The sequence below is a fragment of the Pleurodeles waltl genome, chromosome 10, assembly GCF_031143425.1.
Source record: "Pleurodeles waltl isolate 20211129_DDA chromosome 10, aPleWal1.hap1.20221129, whole genome shotgun sequence".
NCBI classification, from domain to species: Eukaryota; Metazoa; Chordata; class Amphibia; order Caudata; family Salamandridae; genus Pleurodeles; species Pleurodeles waltl.
The window spans coordinates 158,811,397-158,833,394 of NC_090449.1; the positions used below are offsets into that span (position 1 = coordinate 158,811,397).

At 43.2% G+C, this 21,998-nt stretch overlaps 1 protein-coding gene across 1 annotated transcript in view; it reads left to right on the forward strand.

The window, feature by feature from the left end:
* The window catches only part of MYO15A (myosin XVA), a 761,224-nt gene that overhangs the window by 708,151 nt on the left and 31,075 nt on the right, over positions 1 to 21,998 (forward strand). Inside the window, exon 65 of the mRNA XM_069212299.1 lies at positions 1,549 to 1,682. Within this exon, the coding sequence (XP_069068400.1) occupies positions 1,549 to 1,682 (134 nt within the window). The remainder of the gene's footprint in view (positions 1 to 1,548; positions 1,683 to 21,998) is intronic.

The window sequence follows — 21,998 nt, forward strand, 5'->3', positions numbered from 1 at the left end:
CACACCAAGGTGAGAGCCCACTCTACAAGATCGGTAGCCACTTCAGCTGCACTCTTTGCAGGAGTACCACTACATAGCATCTGTAGACCAGCAACATGGTCCAGCCAGCACACATTTACGAGGCATTACTGTCTAGAGGAAACTAACAAAATCGATACAGCAGTGGGACAGGCAGTGCTGAGGCATTTATTTCGATAAGGTGAGCCTCTAACACATCCCACCACCACACTCGAGGTATGTTCATTATTGGTTCTTAGTCTCGTTAATAGCTACAGTGTGTTTTACTCTAAATTTCTGCTTCAGTTTATTCACTTCGTTATACTGTGTTAGCTTGTCGTACTCTTCATATAACAAAAAGAGGACAGGTCTTTTCTGCCACACACCTGTTATTGCTCTTCTATTCGAATGTCTATGAATTAGATATATTAATAGGTATGTGGGTATTTAAAGCTGAACTAATGTGAATCACATCACTTATAAAATTACGATAGAATTACAGTCAACGTAATTCACTAATTAAGAAAACATTACTGCTCGTTATTCTGATTCAAGCATGTGAATCTATGAAAGATCCAATACTGGAGAAGAAAATTAGTTACTTACCTGTAACTGCAGTTCTCCAGTATTGGTATCTTTCATAGATTCACATGCGACCCACCCTCCTCCCCTCAGAGGCTCCCCTATTATACAGATATTAAAACTTCACACTCCTACTAGAAAATCTGAGGGAATTCAGCCTCTGTTGGGAGTGTTTGGGAGGGGCTGAATCCTGATTGGTTGAGACTGAAGTTTGGGTCTTTTCACAAAACAAAGTGGATAGACTGTAAAATACCCTATGAGGCCTACTGGGGCCTACTGGTTTTACTTTTACTGACTTACTGCTTTATGTATTTAAACTTACCGTGAGGCTCCCACCTCGACGACGGGGATGATTCAAGCATGTGAATCTATGAAAGATACCAATACTGGAGAACTGCAGTTACAGGTAAGTAACTAATTTTCTTTTTGTGTATAGTAAATTCAGTGTTTAATGGAAAGACTTTTGACGTATTTTTTAAAGCAAAGGACGATCCACCAACCAGAAAGCCAAAGACTTGAGCGAAGAAAGTATCACTTCCTTCTGGGTGGTCTCAGAAGTATTCTAATACTGGCTGATATCTTCTACAGCACCAACCTCCACTTCTTTTGCTCAGACTAGCCCTGTTACAAATTCATGTGTCTGCCCTGCCTGAAGCTTGCCTCTCAGACCCGAAAAAGGAAAAGCCTGGATGATGTTTCCCATTTGGAAATTATTTAAACTTCCCAAAATTAAATGACAAGTGGCTTTTGACTGTCCTGTCCATCTTACGAGGGACGAGTGCTCTACTAAATATGCTCTTTTTTTGTAGAGGGACAGTCGACAGGTGTGACTGTGCATGCACTCACTGCCTTGCTTCTGATACAGGCTACATGTTGAACGCCTTGATGTGGTATGAAATGTCTGTTTGTTTTTAATGCAACGTCCATGGCAAATGTTTCCTATGTTTGATTATGACTGCATTTCCCCAGGTTTTGCCAGACTACCTGAAAGGACTGTTCAGTATCCTGCCACACAAGCAGCCCAGTGAGCAGCAGTTCCAGCAGATATCCAGGCTAGCAGCCCTCCAACACCGAGCAAAGGATAGCATCTACCTGCCTACCATGTGCGTATCAACACAAGTTCTAGTGTTATCTCTTTTATTCTGGCCAGATTCAAATAATGCTATGTTTCTCCTTGTCGGAGTACACATGAGGTGCCATTGAACCAGGTGCTCTCAAAAACAACCTACTCACCCCCAAATAACTTAACATTCTTTGTGCAAAACCCAGGTCTTGACAGTAGAGCAGGGTAAATGTAACCATTTCTTATTTAATATGTAGCAAGGCCAGAGGAGGAAGGCGTTATCGTTCTATAACAACCACCTCAGCTTTCCCTCACTGATTGTATGCATACCTTTGACTCTGTTTAGAACACCCTAATTTTTCAGCTAGGCGGGCACTGTACAAATTCCTTGTATATATTCATACAACCATACGCAATGTGTTCTGAGGTTAGTGAGGCAGCTCTGTTATTACCACAATACAAGCAACATTTAAAACTTTTTTATATATGGTAACATGACTTTGGTGAAAACTAAGGCATTTGTGTAACCTCGAGAGTTTGTCGAATATGACGGACTGCTTGCAAATCTCAGTAGACTTCACATTATCATGAGACACAGAATCTGCCTAGGATGAACAAATAAAATAAGAAGATTGTGATGGAGCCAACATGTTTATTCTGAGTGCTCATTCTGAGCTCTTATTCTCCTGGACCTGCGTGCAGCATTCTCTGCTGTGAAGTACTCCACCCTGAGTGACCGCCTATGCCCAGAGTATAAAAACAAAGCTCCAGGCTGGATCTCCTACTTCATCTATGCCAAATGATAGTCTCCTTGGCTCCTTTCTGTTTGCAAACCTTGCCCCTTTCCTTGCACTGCGACAGGGCTTAACAGTGTCTGCTCTCTTGTTCAATGTCGCCTTACTCCACTGGAATCACTGAACCACTTGTGCAGGCTCACTTACTACAATACCACCATTAATAAACTACAATGACACCATTGATAAATATGCTATTCTAGAATCCACAAAACACCACACAGCAGCTACTCCAGCAAATTTATACTCATAGAATACTAATGGATTCCCAAAACACTGGGCAAAACAGAGATAGTGCTGTATGACAACACTTCCTTGATAGTTCCACACTTCGTTAGATCACTCACCCCTTGATCCTTGCAACAATTTTCAAAATAAGAACAAAACTGGCCACATACGTGGACTCTTACCTACATCGTTTTTCCTTAGTTATTGCTCCTGTTAATTTTCTAATTTGAATGTTTTCTGAGTGGTTATTGAAGGCAAAGACGTGGGTCTTGAGAATTTTTTAAATATACTTCTTATATCCCATGGGTACAGATTATAGATGCATGAAAAAGAATTGTTAAACCCTGGAAGCGAGAGACCACAGTTTTTATGAACTGTGACTGAGCTCCAGCAAGGTCAAAATAACTAATTGCTGTTAATTAGACAGGTTTCTGTGAGTAATGCTTAGATTACCTTTGGTAGCCTGGCATAAGCAAAAAATTTGCCTTCAGAAAAAAATGAATAAGTATATGAACAACAACATGAAAACAATATTACAGCTAGGAAATAAGCAAGATAAAATTACCAAAGCAATTTAGTTGCAAACAATCAACTTTATTAATGAAACATGAGTATAAATTAAGAAAATATGAGACATGCATCAGCACCAATTACAAAAAAGGGCTCAAGATAAAGGAGCTTGTAAATCTTCATCATAGCAAAGTAGGACATTCTGGTTGACAGGGCTCCAAAGGGCAAAATACCTCATTTTGACTGTTCCACAGTGTGTCAAACCCTGGTGTCAAAAACATTGAGAGGGAAAACTAACAAAATGAAGCCACAAAGGGATTATCTTTTTCGGATAAGCTTGACACTTTGCCCATCTTCCAGAGAAATTTTCAATGTTCCACTGCACAGGAACAGTTCTATAACCTCTTCCAGAGCCAGGGAACTCCTCATCAAGAGTAGCTCCACAGTCTGTATCTCTGCAGTCCCATCCCCCACAACAGCCTCTGAAGGCGGTCCTGTAGGTGGTCACAGGCTGGTGGGCAGATAGCCCAGGAGCTGAAGACAACACAATTTTTTTGTAAACTTCCACCCTTCTCCAGACAAAATAAAGGGTGCACTGCAGCCCATGCTAGGGAATGTGCTCATTTCAATAAAGCAGCCCGTTGCCTCCTGACACCCTCATATACCATAAACACAACATCATTCTTTGCTCACACACATACATTTACTAGTACTGATTTCTACATCACAAGGGCAGAGAATTCTGCAGTAGTAAATCCTACTAAAGCGGTGGGATTGGGAAGTGTGTTTGCCTGTGGAGACCATTACTAACATATATTTCAGGACATTTCCCAACACCTTTCCAACCTGTGTTCCTCCTGGAAATGGTCAGAGATGTACTTTAGCCCCAGGCTGGAGTAAATCTACTTCCAAAAGAGGAAGGGGAATGGATCACTCAGATACAGGTTGAGTTTGCAGTGGAAGGACTTTATTCAATGGGGAGGAAAGTTTTACCAGCAGAGAAAAAAACTTAAATGTACATTTGTATAAGAGGCTCCCTCCCCCCTTGGCAAAGCTCCAGCAGAGAGAATAGGAGCCTTTAGGAAACGTCACATGACATTCCTGATTGGACATCTCCCAATCAGGATTCAGAACTAATCACAGCACCAAGAACGCCCAGCTCGCCACCAAAGATTACATCCGCTCTCTCCTCGACCGTGGCCAAACAGCAGCCCTCATCCTACTAGACCTATCGGCCACCTTCGATACAGTGTCCCACTGCACCCTATGCACCAGACTCAGACAGCAGGCATAGGGGGCAAGACCCTTCAGTGGATACACTCCTTCCTGACAGGCAGAATGCAGAAAGTCAGGCTCCCGCCACACCTGTCAGAACCTACAGATATCAGCTGTGGTGTCCCCTCCCTGTTCAACATCTGCATGGCCCCGCTCACCCCAATCATCAGGAACTATGGACTGAACACCACCTCCTATGCTGATGACACCCAGCTGATCATCTACCTGAACGGAAACCCCACAACGGCCAGGAAGAACTTCCAAGACGGGTTGAAAGCAGTTGCCGCCTGGATGAAGAAGAGCTGCCTTAAGACTGAGATCCTCATCCTGGGACCCTCCTCCTCAGCCTGGGACAAATCCTGGTGGCCCTCAACATCTGTCAGCCCCCACCCCTATAGACTACGCACAAAACCTCGGTGTCATCCTCGACTCAGCACTCACCATAACAAGACAGGTCAACTCCATCTCCTCCACCTGTTTCCACACCCTCCGACTCCTACAGAAGACTTTCAGATGGATCCTAAGGGACTGCCGCAAAACCCTGACACACGCCCCAATCACAAGCAGACTTGACTACGGCAACGCCCTCTATGCCGGAACCACCAAGAAGAACCTGAGCAAGCTACAATAAATTCAGAACGCCTCCGCCAGACTCGTCCTGAACATTCCTCACTGAGAACACATCACAGGACACCTGAGAGATTCCCACTGGCTCCCCATCAAGAGGAGGATCAGCTTCAAGCTCCTCATACACACCTACACGGCCCTCCACAACCTTGGACCCAGCTACCTCAACCACCGCATCACCTTTTACTCCCCTGCCAGGCCTCTTTACTCCTCCCAGCAGTCACTCGCCACAGTACCCCGCATAAAGAAGTCTTCAGCTGGAGGGAGATAGTTAATCTACCTTGCGGCAAAATGTTGGAACACCTTACCTCTCCACCTCAGACAGTCACCATTGCTACCTCAATTCAGACTGGACCTCAAGCCCTGGCTCTTTTATTGAACCCTGAGGACATGCCCCACAGCGTCTTGAGACCCTACGAGTAGCGTGCTCTAAAAAAGATTGATTGATTGATTGATTACCAAAAGTAAACCAGGAAAGCTGTGTCTTGTAGAGCTGTAGAGTCCTGATGCAATATTGGAACTTACAATATCGTGAAACACAAATATTGTTTACAAAAATATTGTTTCTCTATCCTTATAATTGTACCTACAAAAATATTGAAAACATGGTTTAACAATAATATTGTTAAAAAACATGCAAAAATATTGTTTCTTAGTGTGTGTGTGTGTGTGTGTGTGTGTATATATATATATATACATATATATATATATATATATATATATATATATATATATATATACATATATATATATATATATATATATATATATACATATATCTCCAGATATTTGCCTTGGCTAGCTGTTGTTTTCTTGTGATTCTTCATCTTCTAGTATATATATATATATATATATATATATATATATATATATACTAAAAGACGAAGGATCACAAGAAAACAACAGCTAGCCAAGGCAAATATCTGGATCCCAAAGGATACAATGAGTCACAAGAAAATGTAATATCCAAGAAAGAAGTGACTCAAACAGATGAACTCACCAAAGAACAAAAATATATTTCCACTACAATATTTCGGCTTCCGCCTTCCTCAGGTAGTACAAGATGGTTTGCTCAGTGGCTGCACAGCTGACACTGCTGGATTTTCAAAAACCATCATGAGTGAAGATTCCAATTGGAATGTGGAATCAATGCAGTCCTGATAACTCTTCGGATATGCAGAAATCAAGTGATATTGTCAGTGAGGCTCAGTCCATCTAATGCAGTGATTTTAAATGGTATATCCAGAAGTTTTCTCTGATGTCCAGTAGTTTTTCCTTTAAGACATGTTGCACAGGGAAAATCTTCAAATCTGATAGTAAATGGTCCACAAGGTTAAAATGATTGGCTACAGGCTGGTCAAGTTTTTTGTTGTTAATTATTGCTGATTTGCGGTTCCTGAATCATGCACAGAAGCCATTCACTGTTTGGTCTACATATTGTTTTTTACAGCTTTGGCATTGGCACTGAATCACATAAATAATGCATGTTGAGAAACATGTACGATGCTGTCTTCTTCTATAGGTCCTTCTTCTAACAGAGCTAGTTACTGATGAGGTTTTTAAAAGGTATTCACATGCGATACACCTTTTAGAATCACAGCAATGAACTCCTGCATTTGTTACAGTTTACTTAAGTTCAGCTCTCACAATAAGCGACTGTAAATTGGGAGCTCTGGGGTAAGCAAGGACTTGCGGTTTTGAAAAAAGCTTTTTCAATTTTTCACAATTGGATGGTAAGGGAAAAGTTGTTTGTATTATATTTCTGTAGTTGGGAGCTGATGGATGATAGTCAACCACAAATGGGATTCTGTCATTTTTGTTTCTCCTGTTGGTATTCCAAGTAAGTGCTTCCCTGGGTAACTGCAAAGACTTGTCAATTTGTTGCAGAATGATATGCGGAGGATAGCGTTGCTTTTTAAATAATGTAACATGCTCTTGTAGATGGTCTTTACAGGTGTCTTCATTGCTGCCCATGCGTCTTATTCTGAGTGCTTGGCTGTAGATGATGCTGAGTTTAGTGTGGCCTGGGTGACATGAAGTCCAGTTTGGATACAAATGAGTATCTGTAGGCCTGTGGTACTGATCGGTTCTAATTTTGTGGTCGTGAACAGTGAGTAACACATCCAGATAAAGGAGATGACTCTTCGGTTTAGTATTGCTGCCAGTGAACGCAATGGTAGGTTGGATACTGTTGATAAAAACTATAAATTGTCTATATATTTAACCATTTTTAAAACATTTTTTTGTATATATTTTTTTTAAAGTAGTAAATATTAAATATACCATGAATATTATTTTAATTAGTTAAATCGCACTAGTATTTAATTATATATATGTATATATATATATATATATATATATATATATATATATATATATATATATACACTTCTATGTAACACACATACATATATGTCAGTATATGTTTATAAATATACATGTATATAATGTAACACAATTTTTAAAAATGTAACAGAAAAAATATTAATAATTAATTTCCATAACATTAAATACAATATAAACATTTTAAAAAGATGTTTAGAAAAAGTAATACAAATATAAAAAATACTATAAAGTTAAAATTATGAACAAATATTAATTTTAAAAAATTAACCAAAATTAGGAACTATATTGGAGACTGGGCATAATAGATACACCATTTCCACACTGTGCAGTAGGGAAAGTGTTATAGTTTGCAGGGGTTAGATTAACTATTCCCACTCCAATCTGTAACAGTAGGGAAAGCATTGGACTTCAGAGGGATAAGATTTATTATTCCTACTCCAGTCTGTGCAACTGTAAGGAAAGCGTTGGACTCTAGAGGAGTTACATTTACTATTCCACTCCAGTCTCAGCAACAGCAGGGACAGTGTTTGACTTCAGAGGGGTTAAATTTACTATTACAACTCCGGTCTTAACAACAGTAGGGAAACTACTTCACTTCAAGCACATTACAATTTCAATACCCTATTCGTTTAGAAAACAAATAAAAATATAAAACTCTAAATATAAACATTATTTCTCATCATAAAAATATTACCAAAATAAACAACAATTACCCAATTTACAAAGCTCATAAAAATGGTAACACTTAGGTCCTCATTACGACTTCGGCGGTCTTGAAAAAAGACTGCCGAAGCCGCAGGCGCCACAATACCACCAGTGCTGGCGGTATTGGTGGCATCTTTTTTTGACATTTCTGCTGGGCCAGCGGACGGAAACAGCGTTTCTGTCTGCTAGCCCAGCGGAAAAGTCACATCAACATTGAAGCCGGCTCATAATAGAGCCGGCAGCAATGTTGATGTGCAGTGGGTGCAGCAGCACCTATCGCACATTTCACTGCCCGAAATTGCCAAGTGCATGGGCAGTGCAGGGGCCCCAGGGGCACCAGAGTCCCCCTTACCTCCAGCCTTTCCATGGCAGTATTTACCGCCATGGACAGGCTGGCGGTTGGGGACTCATAATCCCCAGGGCAGCGCTGCTTGCAGCGAATATGACCCCCCGGTGGAAGCCTGGCGGTATAGTGGTGGAGCCGGCGGTATGGCCGTGGCTAATGCGCCCCATTCATAATACACTGGCAGAACACCGCCAGCCTGTTGGCGGTGTTACCACCAGTGTTCCGCCTATCGCCAGGGTCGTAATGACCCCCTTAATTTTCAATTAAATATAACGGTTATTTAATTATTACTTAAATACCTTTCCTTCAAATACCCCTTCAAACCTAGCAACCCACACCTAAAATATAACTACAATAAATAAGTATAACACAATTTATATAATTGAGAACCAATTACAAAATTAATTAATAATTAGTTAATCATTAATTATTACTTAACTTCCACCCTACAAACCCAGCAGCCCACCCCTAAAAGATAACTGAAATATATAATTATTACACATTTTACACAACTAGTAATCAACTCAATAATTAATTATCCATCAATTATTATTTGTAATTATTACTTAATTAACTTCCAACCCTATGCCCATACAAACCTAGCAATCTGCAACTAGAATATAACTAAAATAAATCAGGATCACATTATATACATAACTGATAATCAATTTAATAATTAATTGTTACCTAATTAACTTTACACTCTATATTCCTACAAACCCAGCATCCCGCACCTAAAATATAACTATAAAATATAATTATTACACAATTTACATTATTAATAATTAGTTAATCAATCAATCATTTGCAGAGTGCAGCACTACCACTCCTAGAGGTATCTGGGTGCTAGGGTGCATAGACTCCTTCGAAGAGCCAGGTTTCTTCTTGAGTCCGTTAGGAAGGGTGTTGTGTGGAAGTGGAGGGGAAAGTTGGTCCAGGCCATAGCTGTTATGTAGGAGAAGGATTGGCCACCGCTGCAACTGCAACAGAGTCGGTGTGTGTGCCAGGGCCAGTGAGGAGGAGCGCAGGAATCTAGCAGGTTGGCGGAGGTTCCGTTGGTGGTTGATGTAGTCAGGTCCTTGGTTGTGTAAGGCCTTGTCAGCGTATGTTAGGATTTTGAACTGGCAGCCCATCTGGATTGGAAGCCAGTTGAGGTCTCTGAGGTGGAGAATGATTTGGGCATGTTTGGGGAGGTCCAGGATGAGTCAGACTGCTACGTTCTGTATGGTCTTGGGTGGAGTATAATCTTTTGCAGTAGTCAAGGCGGCTAGTAGTGGGGCCCTGGGCAACAATTTTCCTGGTGTTGATTGGGATTCATCTGAAGATATTGCGTAGCATGTGGAAGTCGTGGAAAAAGGAGGAGGCGACCCCGTTAATTTGTTGCTTCATGGTCACTCCACTGTTGAGCATGATGCTGAGGTTACGTACATGGTCTGTAGGTGTGGGGGTGGGTCAGAGTTCAGATGGCCACCAGCTGTGGTCCCAGATGGATGTGTTTCTACCAAAGATTAGGAAACTTCTGTTTTGTTGGAGTTGAGTTTGAGGCAGTTCGCTTTCATCCAGTTGGCTATGTTGGTCATGGCACCGCAGAAGTTTGTCCTGGTGGTGGGCAGGTTTTCAGTGAGCAAGAGGATGAGCTGTGTATTGTCCGCATAGGATATGATGTTGAGAGCATGGGATCTCACGATGTCAGCTGGAGAGGGAGGGTCATGTAGATGTTGAACAGTATGGGGATGAGGGATGAACCTTGGGGTGTGCTACATACGATGTCCTTGGGTTCGGAGGTGAGGGGAGGCAGCCTGATGCCCTGGGTGTATCCTGTCAGGAAGGAGGTGATCCATTTGAGGGTGTGTGTGTGTATGTCGATGCTGTGGAGTCTGTTGATGAGAGTATGGTGGGGTGCAGTGTTAAATGCTGCTGAGAGGACAAGGGGTATCAGGGTCGCGTCTCCCCCGATGAAGGAGTTTTCTGATGTTGTCCGTGGCTGCGATGAGTGTGGTTTCAGTGCTCTAGTTGGCTCAGAACCTTGATTGGGAGATGTTAAGCAGGTTGTTTTGCTCCAAGGATTCGGTGAGCTGTTCATTGATGGCCTTCTACAGTACTTTCACGGGGTAGGGGAGCAGTGAGATCAGTTAATAATTTTTTTGTTTGCTGGGGCAGCAAATGGTTTCTTTAGGAGGGGTCTGATCTCTGCATGTTTCCAGTTGTCTGGCAAGACTGCCGTGCTGATGGGGATGTTGAGGAGGCAGGTAAGTTTAGTGCTGATGTGATTGGTTCGGAGGTTGAAGAAGTGGTGGAGGCATGGGTGAAAGGGTGCTCCAAAGTGGATAGGTGACATGATGGCTGAGGTGGATTGAGAGATGAGTGGTGTCCAGGTGGTGGTTGTTCAGCTGGTGTGTGCTGGTTGGTCGAGGCTGCTGAGGTTGAGGGCTGTGGGTTGGGGGGTCAAAGTTGTATATGGTGGCTGCTTGCTGTGAAAGTAGTCCGAGAGGGTGTTGCAGAGGTGTTGTACAGGGTGGATTGTGTTCTCTGTGGCTGTCAGCTTGGAGTATTCTTTGACTATGTTGAACAGTTCTTCTTTGTGGTTGGCAGCTGTATTGATGCAGGCTGTCATGGCTGTTCTCTTGGCTTCCTTCATTTGCCAGTGATAGTCGCTAAGGGCTACTTTGTGGGTGGCTCTGTCAGAGCAGTTTCTGGTAGATCGCCATTGTTTCTCGAGCTGGGAGCAGCTGCGCTTGGTGGTTCTGAGCTCTGGGGTGTACCAGCTGGCTTATCTTGAGGTTTTATTATCTTATTGGTTCTGGCTGGCTTCAGCGTGGTGACTTTGTTGGCGCATTCGGCAATTCTAGGTGGATAAGTTCTTTGTGGTCTGTTGTAGGTCTGATGATGCTTCAGGTTGGGCAGTGCTAAGGCCTGTCACCTTACCACAGTTGCGGTGGGACAGGTTGTGGTGCCTAGTGACAGTTTGTTGATTGACAGAGATGGTGAAGTGAACTATGACGTGGTCAGACAGGTGAGTTCTGTGACTGAATTTGACTTTGTTGCTGGAGATAAAGATGGGGTTGAGTGTGTGTTTGGCTTTGTGCATGGATTCAATGACCAGTTGGGCGAGGCCAATGTTTCTCATGTTTTCCAGGAAAGTGGTGCAGTTGGTGTAGTTGGGGTTGTTGATGTGGAAATTGAGGTGAAAGAGTAGGATGTAGTTGTTGGAGTTGGTGGCTAGAGGGGCGATAAGTTTGGGGATTGTGTCGCAGAAGCCATGTCAGGGTCCATGGGGTCTGTATGCGAGGGTGCCTCTCATAGTTGTCCTGGCGTCAGTTTGTAGCTGGAAGTTGAGGTGTTTCATGAGAGGAAAGGGGCTGTCGTTGGTGGCGATGCACCGGATTGTTTCCTTGAAGATGATGGTGATGACTCCACCCTGTTTGTTGGTGCAGTATAGTGTATAATCTTGAATTTGTTTGGTGTGGCGGTAGCTATGTCGAGGTTTGAGAAAGGTTTGAGCCAGGATTCAGTGATGAAAGCTACGTTGTGGGAGAGGGAGGCAATGCTTTCCAGATTTCCATGGTGTGCTTGCAGAGGGATTGGGCATTGAGCAGAATGCACTGGAGTGGCTCTGAGTTGTTCACAGTCTTCCGGTCAGTTGTGGCATGGGATCCTGTGTGAACTGGTGGTCCTGTGTTGCAGGAGATGCGGCAGGGATGGCCGGTGAAGAGTCATGAAGAGTCATTTGGTAGCTCGGGAAGAAGAGTTGCAGCAGTTGCTGTTGCGGCGTCAGGGTTCCAGGGCCTGGACTTCCTATTCAGTGTATCGCTGGTTGGGCAGAGGGCTGGTTACAGTCCAGACACAGAAGGGTGCAGGCAGGCCCAGATGGACATGCCTTTGGCCTGCCTTTGGTGCGCTAGCGGTTCACCCACTGTGCAGCCATGCTACGGCCTCTGTTAAGTAGGTCTTGGGGAGGAGGGGTGCTGGGTGGCAAGAGGAGGAAAAGGGCAGACAGGAGTGGGAAGAGGAAAGTGGAAAAAAGGCACAAATGCAGGAAATTAATAGGAAGGAGCACTAATGCAGGAAATGAAAAGTACAGGAGCAGGAAGGTGTGAAACATGGGCAGCAAAGAGGCAGAAAAGTAGAGTGAGGAAAAGCAGAAAACAGGCAGGAAAAGGCAGCAAAGTGGCAAAAAATAGAGAGAGCAGAGTGCAGAAAAGCAGAAAATGGGAAGCAAAGAGGCAAAAAGAAGACAGAGAGCAGAGTGAGGAAAAGCAGAAAAAGGGCAGAAAACGGGAGGCAAAAAGTAGAGAGCAAAGCAAGGCAAAACAGAAATTAGGCAGCAAAGAGGCAAAAAGTAGAGAAGGAGTGAGGAAAAGCATAAGTGAGCAGAGAAGGGGTTAAAGCAGAACGGGGAGCAGCAGAAAGGGACAGTGGCACGTGGAGCTGGACAGGAGACCTGTCACAGTGAAGCTGGCCCAGGGATTAACTGTTAATTATTTATTACCTAATTAACTTCCCACTCTATACCCCTTCAAACATAGCAACCTGCACCTACAATATAAGTAATATAAATCAGTATTACATAATATACATAAATATGATAAATCACATAATTAATAATTACTTATTACTTAATTAACCTCCCATCATATCCCCCTAAAACCCAAAAACCTGCTACGACACTATAAATTAGTATTAGCACTGAAATTAACAATTCTGAATCACTTAAAAATTCAACCATATTTTTAAAAAATTAAGAATTATGCAAACAACATTTACCCATAATATTATTATATGAACTAAAACACATTAAGGCAGACTTCTCCAATGAGTAGCTAGTGAGCTACTGGTAGCTCTCCAGCTACCTGTAGGTAGCTATATTGTGTGCAGAGCACTTTAGTAAAATAGAAGCTTTTGCGAATTTATATATGCATCCCAAAATTGAAAAACCCATATTTGAGACGTAGACATGTATATTTTCAAAACTCATTAGCAAACGTTTGGAGAAAAATGCTTGAAAATCCAAAATATATTTTAAGCTCAATTTTAGAGTGATAAATCATGCAGCTTTGGAGGAACTTATTATCGTCATTGCCTTGGTGCCAGGGCCATTGTAGCTATTGCTCTCATACATTAGCTATGTAGAGGCATTCCAAAATGGTAAAGCCTATTTAGCATTACTGCAGGCAACCATGCCTGATGCATTGAAGTTAGTATTGTTGATATAGCATGTGCTAGCCACTAGTGTAATCTTGTCAAATACAGTCACTGATTAAGTGCTAATTGTTTAAGTAGCTATGGATCATTTTTATTGAAAAGAAGTAGCTCTTATTACTGAAAAAGTTGGAGACCCCTGCACTAAAGTAAATAAAAAACGATATTCTTTACAACTGTATGATTGAAAAACATATTAACAATGATGGTTTTTACCATGGGGACCCCTTCCCGTTTGCAAATGGGTTAGCACCAGTTTAAAACTGGTGCTAACTGCGATTGTTTTGCGACCACATTCGCGGTCACAAAACAGTCATACATGGGACTACGACTCGCAATTAGGAAGGGCACACCCCTTCCTAATTGCGAATCGCAAACTTTTTTTGCAATTCTGTAAATAGATTACTGAATCGCAAAAATGGGTCTGTACATCCCAAATTACATTTTCCACATCTCAAACGGCCTAACGTGCAAAATGCTTTGTACATGTGGCCCTATAACTCGTGCCCTAATGTAACTATAACTCGCTCCCCTGCCATGCACAGTTTTTTTGTCAAAAAGGTTACTGCAGATGTTACATGGATATTATCAATGATGTTGTCAAAGATGGCATGAGTGCCATAATTTGTGGGGTAATTAGCAGTGCATGGTGAGGGTGCGAGTTATAGTTACCTTCATTGAAGTTTCATTGAAGCATCCCACACTCATAAATTAAATGCCCTGGGGCGGTGGCGGTCCCTGGGGCTGTGGGGGGTCAGCATGCCCCCAACATTATTTCAAAATGCCCCTGGGACCAGGCCCACCCTGGGGCTTCTTTAAAACAAGTGAGGGAGCCTGCGAAATTGCAGCAAATGTTTTCTTAAAAAGTGTTTTTTTAGCCCTGGCGGGGTCTGTCTGGGACCCCACCACTAGAGCTAAGGGGCCAGGGTGTCCTTATCCTGGCCTTTTTTTTCTTTTTTTTCACTTTTTGTCTGAAGCCGAGTCCTAGGATGGCTGCCAACACTTTCTGGTTGGAAGTGTTGCCAGCCAATCAGAGCTCTGCTGCTCCATGCACAAGCTCTTATCATCAGGAGGGTCCGTGGCCCTAGATATACAAATGTATTTTACCTTTAATATCTCAAAAACTACTGAACGGATTTACACAAAATAACTGAAAATGTAGTCTGCATACCGAAAGCTACCCATCTGCCAAATTTGGTGAAATTCCGCCAGTGGTTTCGGCTGTAGTTGTGTTCAAAACTCTTATGGGAATAAACATGGTAAAAGCATTTTTGTTCCCCCCTTTTTCTCGCCCCACGCTTGACGGATCACCCTGAAACTTCCCATGCACATTAAGAATAACAGGACACTTTCTTTGGAAAATAACTATAACTACCTAGTGGCGACTGCCACTAGGTAATATATACACACACACACATATAAATATTTGTGTGTGTATTTCTCTCTCTCTCTCTCTCTCTATATATATATATATATATATATATATATATATATATATATATATTACCTAGTGGCAGTCGTCACTAGGTAGTTATAGGTAGTACCACGTTTTGATACAAAAAGCGTTTTTCTACTTGCCTATATCTTTGGCGCCGCTTGACGAATCTTCACAAAACTTTCCAAAAACATTTGCAGTTCCATCAGCTGTTGCCCATCCAGGGAGATCCGAGAAAAAGGGGGCCGGTTTCCCTATTCATTTTCCATAGGGATTTTGAACAGCGATAGCGCGAAAACTACTGAGCGGAATTACATCAAATATGGCAGGAAGGTAGGTCCTGGTCCAGAAATATTGCTTTTTTGCTTTGGTGTAATTCCGTTCAGTAGTTTTTGAGAAATTAAGGGGGAAAAAAATTGTATATCTAGGAATGCAAAGGTTTCTTGACCCCTAACGATCTTGTGCTGACATCTGATTGGCTGATAACACTTTAACAACAGAAGCTGTTGAAGTGTTGTCAGCCATCAGTCCCAAAATAAAAGTAAAAAAAAACAAAAGGGGCCAGGGCACGAACACCCTGAACCCTTAGCTCTGGTGGTGGGGTCGGCCCCCCCTCCCCCCCCCCCCCCACTCCTGGGGCAAAAAAGCATTTTCTTAAAATTTTACGAGCAGAGACGTGGTGGATCTGCAAATCCGCTTGTAATTTTTTTTAAAATAAGAAGCAAGGTCTTTTTTTTTTTTTTACTACAAAGCCCACAAAGGGCTAAAAAAATAAGTAAGAAAAAACAAACCCACAGCTCAGTGTGACGGTTGCAGGCCTGCACACTGAGCAATGGGCGCTCGAGTCCAGCTGGACTCATTTCCTTTTTTTTTTTTTATAAAAAAATATACTTTTTACAAAATATATATTAAATCCAACAAAAATATCTTATTCTAAGTATATGAGATATTAAAGCCTAAAAAAACTCTCTCTTTCTCTCTCACTTTCTTTCTCTCTTTCATTCAATTTCTCCCACTCACGCACCCACTTAGACACTTACTGAGCCACTCAGACACTCATGCACCCACTCACAGACCCACTGACACCCTCATGCAGCCACTCACAAACATGTTCACAGACTGATGCACCCACTAAAACACTTAATGTACATACTCTAACACCCAGACAGAGAATCTGACAGCTCTCTCACCCCCAGATACGCCCTCTGACACCTATTCTCACAACCAGAGAAGCTGCGGCTAACTGCCGCTGCGCATGGAGAAAGGGCTGTTTGGGTGGTTGGGGGTGTTGGCCGCAGGGTCTGGCTGCAGGTCAGGTCTGGCGGGCAACCTCCTCTGCTCATGGGTGAAGGAGGTGCACGGTTGGGTGCTTATAGGGGGTTGGCCTCAGGCCCTGAGGCTAAAATCCGCTATGCGCGGCCAAAGGCCATGTACAGTGGTGATTGGATTAACATTTCAGTGAGGTCACTGACCATGTCATGAGTGATGTAATATGTGAGGTCGTAAGCAGTGAATTACAGGAGCGCCAGTTATAGTTAGCTCAGGTAATTATAGCCGCTGAATTTCTACGGTTTTGTACGAGCAAATTCAAAACCTAACTATAACGTCCATGTAACCTTTGTTTTTTTCAGTGAATTTCTAAGTTTTTTTAAATTCTATTTCCTAACTATAACATCCCTGTAACCTTTTTTTTTAGTGAATATATATAATATATATATATATATACATACAACTATTTTTCACAGTTTTCAGGTGGACTAGTATTTCATTGTGTTTTCAAATGTGTTTTTCTACGGCTGTTTTGGGGGAAATGCAGAAACCGTCGCCTAATTATAAACTGTGGGTCACACAGGGTCCCAGTTTCAGAATCAGCACGCCTGAGAATCTCTTCATCTTTGGAAGCTTGACAGCATCGATTCCTATTTCTACGAGAGAAATTGTTGAACGTGAGACTTGCCATGCAAGGCGCTTCCGATTAAAACACAATGTAGTCACTGGATTGCGAGGCTGGCAGAGTGTGCTGGAGCAGAGGCCCTTCTTAGTAATGCTTAAGCAGCTGCTGGACGCTTGCCAGCCTGCATTGGACACCGTACTGTAAACGTTTTAATCCACTGCTTTAAATGAAGTGACAGTAATGTTCGCTGTGCAATTACAGTGCCTCCTCTGTTTGTTCTGGGGGAGAGGGCAACCATTCTCCACATTAGAGCAGGTGTTTTCACGTAGGCACCATTCCCCGCCGACCACAACACCCCGAGCAGATACTGTGCACTGAGTGAGCCCTTGTTTTCATCAAACGCTTGGAATAAAGTTTGAGTGAGTGGAGGGAAACTTAACCACATGAAAAATATAGTCAAATATAAATGAAGCGGTGCCTGAACAAAGGGCGTCAGTTAATACAAGAATGAGAAAGGGAAATTAATCTGACATTCTCATCACTTAATTAATGTCACCTGCTCACAGGAGAGTCAACGCCACAGTGCTGGAAAACCGTAGGTGAATAATCATTTCAGATAAAACTTTCTTCGCTTTAGAAGTCTGAATAGGACCTTTCATGAATGAAAACGAACAACCATAACACAAAAGAGAAATCCAACGAGCATGCTCTCCCTCTTAGTGTTCCCCTCGCAAAGATTTACCTTCTCGTAGCTTCTCCACCTGTTGCTGTCCCCGTAAGTCATATGCAAATTATTTAACTACATCCCAGATTCAACGAGCCGAATTCAAACAGCCATTTTCTGAACTAAACAGCAAAGGATAGGAGGAAGTCCCCTTCCACGGTGGGAAGGGCTGTAGAACACCACAAACTGCTTGGGGGCGTAGGTAAAGGAGTTTCTGCACAGGAAACAAATATCACACCCATAGAAAAAAAATTGAAATGTTACCCGGGTGGGTCAGCACTGGGGCAAATGGCAGTCGTAAAAATATCACATGACATTTCCAAAAGGAGGTCTATAAAGCTGCAACTCGAGCAACTCTCCAGGCATACTGCTGTCAATGCTTATGAATAACACAAAGTATTAAATCTACACCTGTTTAGAAGAATACCAGTACGGGCAAACTCATCTTTTTTGTGTCTATGGCCCTCAGTGTTTAACTGTTAAAAAATTGCTCAATGCTACCTGAAAAGTAGTTTGTTGGTCATTGAGTCGGTGCTGAACCCTTTCCGGTCTCTCCTGCCACATCCCCCAGCCATTCGCCAGTCATCTCTCAATCCACTTTTAAGGCTGCACTGGGGCAGTCGAGGAAGTGTGTCGGTATCTTTAGGTCTTCCGGGCTCCACAGGTAGGATCAGTTCTTATCGGTGCTCTTGTTTGAATGTCTCCATGTTGTTCTGCGACGGGTTGGGGCATGCTGCTCTTTGAGTCCTCTGTTGTGTCGCCTCCATCTCCTCCTGTAGGTGACTGCTTTTGCAGCGGTTTCTGTGATGTGCACGCCAAGTGAATAAAAGCTGCACAAACCTGTACAGAATGTCATGAACATCTTCAGAAACGGGAGAGTGGGTGAGTGGAAGTTACAGTTTACAAGGAAAACCTGAAAATTGGCAGACCGTTCATTCATGTTCTGTTAATGACAAATTATTAAACAAACTATATCAATCTACAATCCAAATATGCCTTTAGTTTAAAATTTAAGGGCCAAATTCACTAAAGCATTCATGAGTATGGCAAGTGGTACCCTAGGAGTACACACTTGCATGCTCTAACCAGGGGCAGCTCCTCCGCAATGGTGAAGGGGCGTCGCCCCACTGGCTGAGCCAGCAGCAGAAAAATAAAACGATATTTCATCAATGTTTTATTTTTCAGTTGCTGGCTCAGCCAGTATGTGCAGAGAGGGGCGAGGCTGGGCCACAGGAGGGAGGAGTGGGACGGAGACTGGAGTGCACCTAGGTGCCCAAACAGCAATGCGCACTTAGGTTTCTCCAACCGGCTATGCTCACAGCCAGATTGGAGAAACTGAACAGACTACAGTGTCTGAGTGGCAGACCAAGCCGCTCAGACCAATCCTGGCACAGCACCAGGACTGCATGGGGAGCCTGTGCTGGTGTCCCAGGGAATGTTTGGACACGATCAGGAGAGGAGCGAGGCGGCGGTGGCAGGGTCAGGAACGGTAACATTTTTTGTTTTGATATTATTCATAAAGTATTTCTCGTCCCGTCATCCTCCCTAACCCTCCTTGAGATTTGTGGCAGCTGCCGCTGACTCTAACATTACTTTTTGACTCGTCCCCAAAACGTCCAATTCCCTATTAGAAGCAGTGTAAATTAGGCACCATCTTTTCTATTTGTACTAACCATATATGGATGTTCCCAAAATATTCCAGTTTTGTTCATACGTTAGATGCTTTAGGGCTAAATCTCAGAGGCATATAAGAGTATATAAAATAGTACTACAGGAATAGTACATCACTGTTCCAAAATGTCTTTGTGAATGCCCCTCTTTATTCGGGACGTTTAGATAAGCAAAATATTTGAAATATTTAGTGTCTGTGCCCCACTGAAACATAGTTCTTCCCACTTTATCTGCTGTGTTGTCTGGGGATGTGCTTCCCCTCCCTCCCCCTCCTCCCCCACACACCCCTCTTCTGCCCCTCTTTGGACCAGTTTTAGAATTGATGTAAAAGAAGAAATGACCATAAGGCTTCCTCCATTGATGTGGCAGCCCTTAACAGCCTGACGAACTCCCACAAGCCTGCTAAGGTGCTTATATATGTAGCCACTTAAAGGTACATTGCCAGCCTCCATTTTGTAGTAGAATGTACCCTATCTGACAGGGTTAATTGCAAATTGTCCACTGGATGTGCCACTGCTATGGAGAAATTCTGCCACCCTGGCAGAGAGCTAAAAAAGAAAAATATTTGCTTCCGCCACCTACAGAAAAATGTTTTATAATGGCAGGTGAATTTTTGGCCACCCAAGCTCTAAAATCGGTCCCTAGGATCCTTATTTCACAGATTCCAACTGCTTTAACTGACGTTTAAGCCCACCAGAGCATAGGCAAATGTCTTCAAGCATTGTCAACTCAGCTTTCCTATGGGTCAACAAATCATGTTGATTTGACCCTACTCAAATAGTGGGAATCATGACAAGGTCAACTCATTCACATGCACTAACTTTTGACTCTACATTCAGACTCATTGGATGTAATGGAATCATAATATGGCGGACAGGTTATCCGTCTCGTTTGTGACTGAGTAATCCCATCCGCCAAACTTTAAATCAGGCCCATAATTTCTTCATAAATTAATGCTTTCTTTGGAGAGCTGAATGCAGATAGGTAGTTAACTAACAAACAATACCATCTGGAAAAAGTGTTAGCATATGAGACAGTATCTGGCTAATTTCCATCTGCTCATTCTTTTACTAAGTTCATTTTCTGAAATCACAGCTGTATGCTTCAGGACTGCCTGTTGCATGTTAGGTCACCATTACACATGAAAAAAACAACCTTAAAGATGAGGTGCATGTAAGAAATTGGGTTGTTGGTTGATCCTGGTCAAGCAGCAACCACAATCCTTGTCGGGGTAAGGCACAGGCAAACCCCAAAGTAACCTGTGCTCATCCCCCTGGTAGCTTTGCAGAGAGCCGTCAGGCTTAGCTTAAAGACAATGTGTAAAGTGTTTGTGCAACACTTCAAACAGTAACACAGTGAAAACAAACCACAAAAGGAGCCCACAGCAGAGTTAGAAAAATAGTTGTTTCAAAAAATAAATCAAGACCAAAACGACAAAAATCCAATTAGTAGAAATGGAGATGTTGATATTTGAAGATTTTTGAGAAAATGGCGCCAAAAGGTGTAAAGCGGCAACTGTGGTTATCTGGTTGCACCGGACAAAGGCACAAGTTCAGGCTGACTGCGATGGAGCGCAAGTCAGCTACAGGAACCCAGCTAGGCCTGCTCAACATAAGAACCTTAAATCCATGTCGAAGATGTGTCGCACAGAAGAGTCAATGCATCAATTCCCAGTTACAGCAAGGCTGCGGTACCAGGTCCTGATTCATCAGTATTGAAGATCCCATCCATCCATGGGGCTTTGCATGCGAAGTCCGGTGCCGGGAATGCGACGAGTAGTCAAGGCTATGCATTGGTTCTGAAGAGCTGCAATGTTGAGTCCGGCATCATTGTCAAAGCTGCCATCGATGAGGGATGTGAGGGCCTGGGCCAAATATGCATTGCGCAGTGGCGATTCTGAAGGAAATGCAGGCTGCGCTGGCAATTTGAGTCATTGCAACGGGTCCAATACATGCAGTAGCGGAGATGCTTCAGTTCAGCTCAGGGTTGTGCCCACAGCAGAGGAGATGTGTCAGTTCCACTGATCAACAGAAGCTGACAAAGCACCTTAGGCCCACTTCCAAGGTTCTAGGACTGGGGTGGCACCACCTGGCTGGGTTCCGAGGTTCTGGGGTTCAGCAATGCAGGTCCAGTCCTTCCCACCCAGGCAAGAGGGCAGCAGGTCAGCACAGCAAAGCAGAAGTCCAGCAGAGTACAGTCCAGCAGAGTGGCAGTCCTTCAGCAGCACTGCAGTACGTCTTCCTGGCAGAGTATCTACAGGTCCAAAAGTATACTGACGTGGCGGTGTATGAGGTCCATCTTTTATACTGTAGTGCCCTGGTTCTGGAAGGTGGGAGAAGCTTCTAAACAGTGACTTTGAAGTGCAAGTAATTCCCTACCTCTCCTGCTCTGGCTCTAAGCTGGCTGAAGTGACAATGCAGGATCGTTAGGCCCTTCGTGTAGAAACAGGTATAGGTAAGGCCGTGTCCAGCTCCACCCTCCCATCCTGCCAGTGATGGTCATCCAGTCATGCCTAAGCTCCCATTGTGGGTGGGTGTCTAGGAGGAATATGCAAATCCCGACGGCGAACTACACCCAGTCCATGTGACCCATAGACAACCTG